At 41.7% G+C, this 12,174-nt stretch overlaps 1 protein-coding gene across 1 annotated transcript in view; it reads left to right on the plus strand.

The window, feature by feature from the left end:
* Nucleotides 1–12,174, plus strand: part of LOC142379792 (eukaryotic translation initiation factor 3 subunit H) — a 52,479-nt gene that overhangs the window by 23,034 nt on the left and 17,271 nt on the right. Inside the window, exons 3-4 of the mRNA XM_075465062.1 lie at nt 5,397–5,564; nt 9,852–9,951. Coding sequence (XP_075321177.1) covers nt 5,397–5,564; nt 9,852–9,951 — 268 coding nt within the window. The remainder of the gene's footprint in view (nt 1–5,396; nt 5,565–9,851; nt 9,952–12,174) is intronic.

The following is a 12,174-nucleotide window of genomic DNA, read 5'->3' on the forward strand; positions in this document are numbered from 1 at the left end:
GGCATAAACATTCTCAGGTATTCTGCATTCCCGTTAAGGGAATCCAGGGGAGAAGCGAGGTTAAAGGAGGACAGGTCGACGGCACTGAATCCGCATGCAGAACGGGCAGACGGTTTCAAGGCTCTCAGAGATTTACATTTGTTTGGTCTCCATAGGAAACGGTAGTAAGTGTAGTGTTTTGCTTTCCTGCTTATTGGGTAAAGTCATGACAAGTGTAGGAATGAAATACTTGGTGCTTGGCCCAGAAGCTTTTAAACAAAGCAGCAAAACTAAACATGTGAACACAGAATTGGTAAGAGCTGTTTTGTTTTTATGCTGCAAACGAAATGACTGTCAGAATCGAGAGCAGTATTAAGAAAAAAAAGGGATGTCAGCTGTGTTGATTTAATAGGTCAAGAGTTTAGACTCATTAAATTATGTTGCCGTGCCGTGGGTTGAGTCCTGAGGGTTAGATTAGAAAAGAAAAAATATGAATAAATGCAAAAAGCAGCTGTCAAACCACACTGCTCTTCACTCGGCAACAGTGGCAGAATGTGGTGTTTTTAAACTGTAATGCGCCTAAACATTTTATTTTATTTTTCTTTCGGCTCTGAAGTATTTATGAAATTCAGACTTGTGCATGATTCGCTGTCACATCTGAGCTCCACGAGCAGGGAAAAAGAGAACAGTCCCGTCAGCCTACTTTGTTGTTTTTTTTCGTTGTCAATTTGAGAAAGAATGCTGATGGACCAACGCAAACAAAAGATTTTAAGTGTATATAAGGCAAACCAACCACCTGACTAAAATGACATTGGACACCGTTTCTTAGTTTTAAGGCTGAATATCTGTGATCTAAAACCTTTGAAGAATAAATTGCTCACCAGTTCCCTGAAGTTGTCCTTGCTTAATAGTCCATCTAAAACTTGAACCTTGAGATTTAATTCTTTAGAATTCTTTGTACAAAATGAAATGTTAATTTTAGTCCAGGTATTATTGTCCCATCTTTCCTCATCATAAACAGTTCAGATGCTCTACTTGCCGGATTCAAAAGTAGAGGCAGGAAATGGAGGGTAAAGGAAAATATAGTTCCACAGGTTTTAGACATTTGGCATCATTCTTTTCTATTACTCATCTGCTCAACTTGACGCTGGTGGATATAAACTTCAGGCAGCGTTTGTGTGCAGGCGTATCTGTGCGCGTGTGTTAAACCACAGCAGGCTTTCCAAGCAAGGCCCCGTCAGGTTGTCAAGGTGGTGATTAGAATGTGTTGTGACACACAGTTACGTGCATCCCCACACTCGGACACAAGAACACACTGAAGCGCATCTTTGCCTGCACACAGATGTTGTGGCCTGCAGCGGCATACAAGGTCCATTGCTGCTCACCTCTTGTGTCATTGAGTGTTAGGGTATGGACAATCTGTCTGGGTCGTGGCAGACACACACACACACACACACACGTACACACTCTGATAGTGCCTTGTTGATTATAACTCTTAACATTACTTCCCAAGGTGAGGTGTTTTGCTTCTGGCTGATAAGTCCCTTCACTCTGCCACAGACACACACACACATGCACACACACACATCTTCTTTTGGCTTTAGATGCACATCATGCAGTGCATGTCATCCCAAGGCTTGACACACCATACACGTTCCTTTTCCAGTGAGTTGTCCACGCATTTAAACATATGCAGACCTGGTCACACACAAAAACACATAGTTTCTCTTCCACAGCTTGAGCTCACACTCAGTATCATGTCTCGCTTCCATCCCCATTTTCTGTTCCCTTTACTTAGCTCAGGCTCTCACACATTCTCCTTTAAACACACATTCACTTCGTCTCCGTCTCATGTAAGCACACCATCCCACAAACGGCCCTTTCTCCGGCACTCACACACTCTCACATAAACAATCAAGGAGCACTAAGGGAGTGTGTAGTCTCATTTCCCGTCTGGCCTCAGGACCGGGATTGATTGATAGGAGAAGCAGCAGGGCGGCAGAAATGACTGAGGAATAGCAAACGGTGTGCATGCTCCCACCTCCACACCTTGAAGATGTTGTCGAATTGACTATTCTAAGGGCTAACACTGCTGTTGTCTACACAGAACATTGCCTGCTGCGTTGGCAATGCAACAATATATAGCAAGAGGTCTCGTTGTTGAGTCTTTTGGAAAGGCTCTTATAAAGGCTGTCCAATGTCGCCTTACACTGTAGGACCCCCCCCCCCCCCCCCCGACTTATTCTTAATTTCATATAAAATCTTGACTTTGTTGTGTATGGAGCCTTAATCCAATGATATCATTGTTCTGCTCACTGTCCATTATCCCTTCCGTTCTATCTTATTTTTAAGTCTTTTATGAAACAAAAAGAATAATTCACAGTTGAAATAACAAAACCTAAAGCCTCTGAACTGAGAATATTTTTATTACAAATTCTTTTTTTAATTGTTTGTAGCTACAGGAAATAGCTGAGGTTTTTGTTACCAGTAGGAGATTACGTGGTGATGAAAATAATTATTTTTCTTCACACTTGTCATTTCACTCTCCAGGTTGTTAGATCTCCAGAGGCTTTACTACTACCACTGCAATACATTGTGCGGCATTCACACCTGTGATGGTCACTGAGATTGTTTTGCCCCCCCCCCTCCTCACAGTTATAATTCATGGTTTATGAACAAACAAGGTAGTGATCCTGTGGCATTTACAGGGCTCTGTGCTTTGTATTAGATCTTAGGTGGATGAGCTGGCTGCCTGCCACAGGCCTGTTGTCTCCCTCAGCCATCAGTACCTCAGATTAGGCTCTCAGGCTGAAAGTCATTTGATTGTCTTCATGTCATGTGTTTCTTGTTTTTGTTTCTGGCCTGAGTACAGTGTGTAGTGGTTTGCTTGATAGTCTGCATTTTTGTTTGAAGTTCATGTGAAAGCTGAGTGTCACCCATATGAGTAAAGAGCAACTCGATCAATGCAGACTCAAATAACCTTAACAAGTGTGCAGCCTGTATTTCTTGCTTCCAATCTACTGTTCAGCCAGGGCTTTGGTATATATACCATGTGGCTTTTTTTTGGGAGGACTCACAATCCACGATCTCACAACAGATTTAGTTACGGAACAATTATTTTTATTTTTTTTTATTTCCCCTATTGGGGGATGAATAAAGTATTTTTCTATTCTTCTATTTAATTACATAAAAACATACAGGCCCAGCTCTACAGCCAGTCCAGTCTCTTAGAATATTGCCAACCAGCTGGGCTGAAACACAAAAATGTGACTGAGTTCATTAGAATGAATTTCTTAGACTAAAAACTACCGTAATTGAAGTTCGAACAGATGCACCACCCTGCAATAGACTGATTGTTTTCAGATGGATGATTGTTGTAAACTTGAAGCCATCACTTTGTAAAATTTCAGAAACGGCCTGTTTAGAACCTGCAGATCCTGACGTTACACACAGTGGGTTTATACAACTTTGGGTTAAAAGTTGCTGGTTTAAATAATTGAGGAGTGATGGCTCAGTGTTTTTCTATTCCTGTTGTCAGTGTTTCAGCCTTCAACTTCTGCCTTAGAGAGTATCTGCACAATTTCCCTGCTAATGATGGGGTGTTGGGCCTGTTGTATGCATCATTGGTGCTTGAAAGGCAAGATCTCAAACTGAGAGACGTGAAAGTGTAGAGAAAAATGAGCGGTTAGGTGGCAGACGGCCTTTTTAGTGTGCTGCTGGCTTCTTCTGGTCAGGGCCATCCAGCAGAAGAACTCTGTCCATCAGTACCACTCTCTCCCATACTCCCCTTCATTCTTTTGCATCCTTTGTCACTCGTCTCTTCCGTTTCATGTTTTAACTCTCACCTACTTCTCAAGAGTCAGTACAACATACTTGAATCTTCTCCCACCTGCTCCCCCGAGCACCTGTTTTTCTCAGTGAAGTCTCGCACACGTAGCTCTTGTGGTTTTTCTCTTGCACACGACATCCACAACTAACAGATGCACACAGAAGGCCAGACGCCACCTGACACCAGGTCCTGTGTTTTGTCCTAGAATTACAACCACCCAGCCCCCCACCCTTAAAAAGTCACATATTCCTCAATTCCTTTCCAATTTTCTCATCTCTCTCTTGCTCCTATTTATTCCCCAGTTCATTTACTGTGTTTACCTCACAGATCATGGCAACCGCTAAATAAAGGGTCAGATTAAAAGAATAGATTGTTGCTTTTTGCTGTCCAAATCTAGTTGTCTAAAGTTGAATTTAAGGAATCTTGAGTAGTCGGCAGACCTTTAACTTTTATTTTCTGTGCCCTGTACGGCAAGAGCAGTGTGTGTGCATGTGTGTTTGTAGGTCTACTTGAATGCAGGATAAGATCATGAAAATAAACCAGAGGCTACTCCATGCATTGCCGCAGAAGCTTCCTCAGCCAAGTCTCGGCTCCGAGTCATTTTTAAAGTGCAACTTGAGCTCCATGAGGTGAAGCAAGTGATCAAATAGAAAAAGGGTCAAATTTCAAGTGTTTAGAAAAAGGCCAACGGAGAAATGTCTCTATTGTAATGAGGTGCTGTTCCATTTTTCTTTACAGATTCTAATTTATTTATTTGTCTTATCTTCTTTTTTCAAGTGTTCCATCTTGTTTATCTTCAGTTTCCCTCGTCTAAAACAAACATATATCTTACCTACACATCTCCATCTTCACTCTTTTGTTATTCTTAGTTTTTTTCTTCTTCTTCTTTTTACCCTTTGCTTCCCACCCTCTGTCATTTCCTTCTCACCATTTTGTTCTTGTTAACAGCCCCAGCAGGAGAGGAATGTGCTCCACAGACTGGATCTTGGGGGGCCCCAGCTGCCCAATCGCAACCTGATTTATCAACCTCCTCCAGCTAGCCCGCATAGACATACTACTTCGCCTGCTTGTTTTAGCTGTTACTTACAGCCGATGAGGCAGGGTGTTTGTATTTCTAGCTGGGCATCCTTAGGATGCCTGCCATAATGAAATTGCTCTTCCTGTAATGTATCTAGCATTCTCTCAAGGAGCTGAATCCTGCCCATGTATCTACCCAGCTGTCTCCCTACCAGGATATATTTACTGACATAAAGAATGAGAGGCACACACTGGGGGATCCCAGCTGATGCTTGCTTAAGAAATCTCCACCACAACCACTTGATAACAGACGATGAAGCCTTTTTGTTTTCCTCAGATTCAACACAGTTTTCCTTTACATCATAATAGCTTTTTTTCTCACCGTATTTGTAATGTTTCTCACATCTTCTCGCTCTGTTCACACACCATGTCCAATTCCAGATGGCCACCAGATATTCACAGATGGAAAAAAAAAAAGAAAGTTTGCTAATTTCATTAAAGTTTTTTTTTTTTTTTTGTCCTATTTCCCCAAGCTTCCTCACTCTTATTTTCTACCTCTCTTTCCCTCTAGTCCAGTACCAGATGGAGATGATGCGTTCTCTGCGTCACGTCAACATTGACCATCTGCATGTGGGCTGGTACCAGTCCACCTTCTACGGCTCCTTTGTCAGCCGAGCTCTGCTGGACTCCCAGTTCAGCTACCAGCACGCCATCGAAGAGTCGGTTGTTCTCATCTATGGTAAGTAGTCTCACACCGACGACTGTTTTTAAATACGTATAACTGGGTTATTTAGCAATACCAGACAAATAAGTGGAACTGAAATAAAAATGCCATTACCATGCATGCTCACACCCATCTTTTGGCATTTGGTCGACCAAGATGGTAAATATAGATAAAAATGATAAGTTTGCAATTGAAAATGCTCAACACTTAAAGGGGAACTCCGGGGCATTTGAAGCGCGTTTCCATTGCTAGAGGTTGTCAAATACTGATAGTAGGACACAGAGAGGTGCAAATCTGCGCTCCCTGTGTGGATATCGCGCTGTTCGCACAGCGTGTCATGCGAGGCTAATACGTGGTGGCTAAGGGGCAACTGCTAACCCTTCCACGTAAAACAACAACTTGCACACTGCAGAAACGTCACACCACTTTATAAACCATCCGACAATAAAGTCACAAGCCTTACCATCAAAACCATATGCATGGTTCTCACATTACTGGCATGGGGCCGTTACAAAACAACTTTATAAACAGCATGTAACTCACCGGCTGGTTGTAGGCTCGCGCATGTGAAAGCCCAAAAGAGTCGATGGACGATAATCCCATATACAAAACAATTATATTCTCTAGAAAAACTGCGTTCAAGTATTTAAAACATTACAACAATACATGCCCAGTAATATTGTTGTTATTGTTTTTGTTTGGGCTTTCACATGCGCGAGCCTACAACCAGCCGGTGAGTTACATGCTGTTTATAAAGTTGTTTTGTAACGTCCCCATGCCAGTAATGTGAGAACCATGCATTTGGTTTTGATGGTAAGGCTTGTGACTTTATTGTCGGATGGTTTATAAAGTGGTGTGACGTTTCTGCTGTGTGCAAGTTGTTGTTTTACGTGGAAGGGTTAGCAGTTGCCCCTTAGCCACCACGTATTAGCCTCGCATGACAGGCTGCGCAAACAGCGCTATCTCCACACAGGGAGCGCAGATTTGCACCTCTCTGTGTCCTACTATCAGTATTTGACAACCTCTAGCAATGGAAACGCGCTTCAAATGCCCCGGAGTTCCCCTTTAAGGCACCCAAACCCCTACAGATGAAAGCTGTAACGGCGCTGTCCTTAAAACAAACCTCCATCTGAGCTCTGCATACTCACAGCTATACATGTGAATTTGTTGTCATGCTTTAGAGGCTGAGACAAACCAAAAAAAAATGTTGCATTGTATGTAATACAGTGCTATGTTTTAAGATGGCACGTGACATTTTGAGATTTTGAGATTCTGGATACAAGGTAATAATTTGTTCCTTGTGTGACACTAAAATGGTGCTGCCACAAAAGAGTTGATTACAGTCATTTAGAGTTCATTGTCATGTGTTAGGCATGATTAAAGAACCTAGAGTCAAATTTAGTCTGCTTTTATCAATAGCTGTGCAAGAATAGGGCTGTCACAGAGAGATCTTAAGATACTCTACTTCCCTTCACAGGCAAAGCAGTCAGTCTGACACGTGTAGAAAACCATTTACCATCAGAATGGTTCAAGTTGGATTTTCATCTTGAGACGAGGCTGCATTACATATAAACGGAGAAGCCTGAAGACTATTTATAGAAGTGTTTTGTTTAAATACAGATCTTATTATTTAAATTTTTATTTTTCATGTTACTTCCATCTTCCACATTTAGACAGAGGCCGACTGAGTTCAATTGGCAGGGTAGAAAGAATGGGTGGACGGTGCAGAGGACAGTCTGGTATATCATGTCTTTATCGCCTCTAACCCCTGATCCAACTGAGCTTCCAGAGCTGATATTCCGCAAGCTAGTTCCAGCCACTCTAAAAATACGCAGGCTGGTTTTGATGGATGCCAAGTCGAGCTGAACAGAGCAGACAACACCCTGCGTGGACTCCCGATCTTACGCTAACGTGACTTGACTTGACACGAGGGAGAAGTCTGACCAGTTGACACTCCCCATGAGGAGCCAGATTTTAAATGAAAAGCTTTATACACAAAAAAAAAAAAGTGCTATGACATGAGAAATCAGTATCTCCTTCCATAACCCCTACAATTAATTTCACTGCATTGTTCTGTCTCCTATTGGCATTAGGAAGAGTGACATTCTAATTAGAAACCATATAAATGCATGACTTTCCCTGACAGAATGCGCTACAGTCAGGCAGACGAAATGTCAGCCTCGGAAACATTCCACTGTGGTATGAAGCAGTGTTTCGGTGCCACGTTGGTGTCAAGACTTAACAGACTCTCGCATGGCTCGTATCCACAAAGATCACGCAAGATGGACGGGATATGCTCACAAGTGCTTGTTAGTAAAAAAAAAAAAACTGACAGACGCACAATTCATCATCGAGCTTTTAAGATACAGCTGCTGTGAAAACAACATAACAGAAAAACGAAACAAAGTTTGTATTAAATCATCTGATGTTTAATCAGAGATCATTTACAGCCACACCAAGCGGATGAATTCAGAGGCTGTGCTGTCTATGAGATGAATAGGTGCATAATAAGCTCGATGTCGGCCTTTCACCGAGAACACTGCTGTTTTATACATATTTCAGATATTAAAATGAGGATTGTTCATTAGACTTTACAAGCTGAAGACATGTAATTAAATTTTGACACCATCAAAATGCCAGATGTTATCAAGAATGCGTTTTATGTGTTAAGACTTTTTAATTTTCCCAAGTTTACTCCCATCAGGTTTATGAATGAAGAAATGCGATTGGACGCGTTGTGACACAAAGGACTTATAAGCTCACTGACCTAGGATCTTTAATTAAAACAGCTTTCTTTATGTGGTCATTTCAAGTAAAGAGAAAAACAACAAACACAACTGCCATTTCAGTTAACGGAGAGGCTTGGAATTTTATTACTTTACAAGGGAACTTTGCCTGTCAATTTTTTCCCCACAAAAATAAATATATATATATATATATATATATATATATATATATATATATATATAAAAAAAAAACAGATGAATATGATCTTTTCCCCCAAATGCATCCCTCTGATCTAGTCCTGCCAGCCGGGCGGCCACTCGAGCAGGGGAGCATTGAACCTTTTCTCATTCTAAACAAGGGCTCCTGTTAATGTCAATCAATAATGCAGCACTTAACGGATCAAAGGACCCTGAAGGAATTTACATTATCTCCGTTTAAAGTCAAAGTGGAAAAAAAAGAATTGATTTCTTTTTTTGGTTCTCTCAGTCATTAGCTCGCTGGCCATTTTATTCCGATGATAGAATCAATCGGCTTGGCCACCGCTGGGTGAATGGCCTTTGTCCAGTGACGACTTGGAGTCACAGTGGCTTGTTAAACAAATTGGCTAAATGTGTTCGCCACAATGGTGGTTTTTATATGCGAGGTGAGCAGTTGAAGAGCTTAAGATGGATACACACAGAGCCGGCTTTTAAGTGGAAGTTATCAAGCTGAATACTTTTTTTTCATTCTAATGTTGGCATCTTAACTTTTTCAGAATGAATATAAACAAGTCTGTTTTTCATAGACTCTTATTGCATATTGATCAACAGGACCGATGCATGAAATAATGCGAGTACATCACATGGTTGAGACTATTCTTTATTGACAAGAAAAGAACAAGGCTTTCTATCCTAATTCAAGAGGCTCTAAAGGGTTCGATCTGAACCTCTCAGTATTTTAATTCAGGCAGCGGGGGGTTCCTTTGGGTTTAGGAGAGATATCTTCATGCTGGTTTTCTCCAGTCTTAGTGGAGGGGAACTGTGACTGTCGGTCTTGTCTGTCTAATCTGTAGGCTAATGGCTTGCCGGAGCTGTCTGTTGGTTAGGGAATATGGGAATATGTGACGCTAATATTTCAGGTAGACTGTAGTTTGCTTGTTGTCAGGTCTGTTCAGTTTGAGTCAACATTCTATTATATGATACAGTGGATGTTTGGTGGCTCATACTGGATTTAAAACGTTGCTATTTCTGCAAACAGCCCATGTTACTTTGCAACTTTGGCATCCAGTATCACTTTAAGATCTATCATTGGACTTGAAGCAGACATGTGGAAGCAGTAGTCCTCAATCAGGAGCCCTGGAACAAGGATGTTTTTGACTGGAAATCCGTGGGAGCCAGGTCCTACACGACTGCTGTTCTCATTTCATGCGATTGTCTCCATGTTAAGCCAGACTCGTAACCCCTGCCTTTTCCTAAGGCAATACTGTACAAATAACGCTGCTGTGCTCCGCATATCTTATCGTGTGAAGACGCCAAAGTCAAGATTTTAGTTTGTTTTAATTCAGTACATTTGACTCTAACCTTTTTCCGATTCCAGACCCCATAAAGACGGCTCAAGGCTCCCTGTCTCTCAAAGCCTACCGACTTACCCCCAAACTCATGGAGATCTGCAAAGAGAAAGATTTCACACCAGAGGGGTGAGTAGTTTCATAGTACAGCACACAAAAAATGTTGTTTTCAATAATAGGGCTTTCAGGAGAGTTGACAAACATTGTGGTTCAGAGTTTTCCCACAGTTGCACACGTGCTTCACATTGTAAGACTTTCTTCAGGCGATGCACTCTCACGGCTGGAAATATGGGGCAGGTGCATTTAGACCACACAGAGGGCGAGACATGATGCAGAAATAACGCTGTGGAAATCATTTCTCCTTTAAAACAAGAAAATGGCAGATACGGCCTTTTTTAAGTTGATATCAAGACTGTATGTGTCAAAACGTAACAGCCAGGAGCGAGTGGGAAGCAATATACAGGTCAGCACGAGCACGTGGCTGCACACCGTCAGTAAATCCCCTGAAAGATTTGTCGCTACGTTTGTCTCACCCGGTGGTCCTCAGGAGATTCTATCAGGGGACTCTGTGGAAAATCTCAGCAGGAAGTCAGGAGTGAATGCAGAGCTCCAGAATGCAACCAAATTAGTTTCACATGCAGCCAAAAATCTGGAGTGTGGCACTTACTTTCGTCCTTGGTCGCACTGGTGCACCTAACATTTAATGGCTCTGTTATTATTCCCCCTTTTGTTAAGTCTGTACGCGTGTACCTTTTTCCCCAAACTCCCAGTCATAGAAGAAGAATATCAAGGTCAAAGCTAATCAAAGGCAGAGAAGGTGCGGGTCTTCACCTCTAACTGGCTCTTCCCTGGAGAGTCTTCAAGACTGACGTGTTTACTTTTGAGACTTCTCTCCAGGAGCAGCTGTCCTCCGAGTGCTGCCTGTTACACATATCCCCAGTGCCAGCTCTGAAAGCTCTAGCCTAGAGATCTCACAGCAACAACAGAGGTAACTGTTAAATTATCCATCACCCGAGATGACAAGCAGTTACCGTGGGTGAGCATCGGCGCTAGTATGAGACTCGAAGCAGGAATGAACTGAACATAAAAAGGCCAGAATGCATATGTGTTTAGGAAAAAACTGGTTAGGGCGGTCTCTGTAGGTTAGGTTTGATAACATGTGTGATGCAGTGCATCTATTGTAAAGGATGCTGTCAGAGCTTGGATTGCAACAGTGCTTTTGTTATTGGTGCATCATGCAACATTCAGAATCCAAACGCCGAAAAGCACAACATCTGAAAGACACACACCGTCTGTTGTGATAGTTATTTGACCAACACAGTGTTTCCCTGCAGCATTTCAATGTCAGGCTACAGCAAACCGAAGCAATAAGGAGTCAGAGATCAGATTCAGTGCTGCTTATGATATAGCTAAAGATGCTGAAAGCTTGCGAATATAGAGCATTGACTCTGCTGAGAATATAGGTCCCTGAGATGATGAATCACAGAGCAAAGAAAGGTGCTTTAACAGCAATCTGAAGAGCATGTTTTCTGCCCATTAAAGTGCAACACAAACAAGAAGTCTGGTGTTTTTGTGTCGCTACAGACGCAGCTCTTTAAGAAAACATAAGGCCTCTTCAGACCCTGCGTTTACACTAAGCATTTATTGATGGCTGTGGTGGAAAACAATGGGAATTAAATGGGCCTGCATTTTTTTTTATATATATATATATATATATATCAGAAAGCACTTTAAACGCAGCACTTTTGAAGTTTTGTCCTAATATAAGTTATAGAAAATGTGAGTATGACAAAGACAGTAACTGTGAAATTATGCTGATATGCTATAAGGTATTTAAAAAAAAAAAAAAAAAAAGGATTGGGTGCTCCTAAAGGTTGTGGCAGCACACCTAAAAGAAACATTTAGATGTACCAGTGCACAACTCTTGCAAAAAGTTAGCCTGGAGCCCTGGAATGCTGTGCACATTTGTGTTTGCGCATCCCTCTCCTCCGAAACATCTCCACAACACTCTAAGACTTTGCATGTGTGAAAATGGCCAAAGATGCTTCCCGCAAGTGGAAATTCTGTCAAATGCATCCATGCCTAACCACATGAGCTTACATTGCTCATCATTTAGATATAAAATCAAAATTTTAGCCCTTTGAGTCTCTTAATTTTGTTTATCCACTGCTTGCAAATACAGCGTGATGCATCCACAGGGGAGAGATTTACTGGCAGTTGGAGATGGATGCTGATGATGATGATTTATCAGCTCAGCCTTGCCTGTCAAACAAATGTACCATGTTTACTCTTTTTCTGACCCCAAGGCTTATCGTAATTGCTTTTAAATTGCAGTTAAAAACGAATGTAATG

This window comes from Odontesthes bonariensis, chromosome 5 (genome assembly GCF_027942865.1).
Source record: "Odontesthes bonariensis isolate fOdoBon6 chromosome 5, fOdoBon6.hap1, whole genome shotgun sequence".
Classification (NCBI taxonomy): Eukaryota; Metazoa; Chordata; class Actinopteri; order Atheriniformes; family Atherinopsidae; genus Odontesthes; species Odontesthes bonariensis.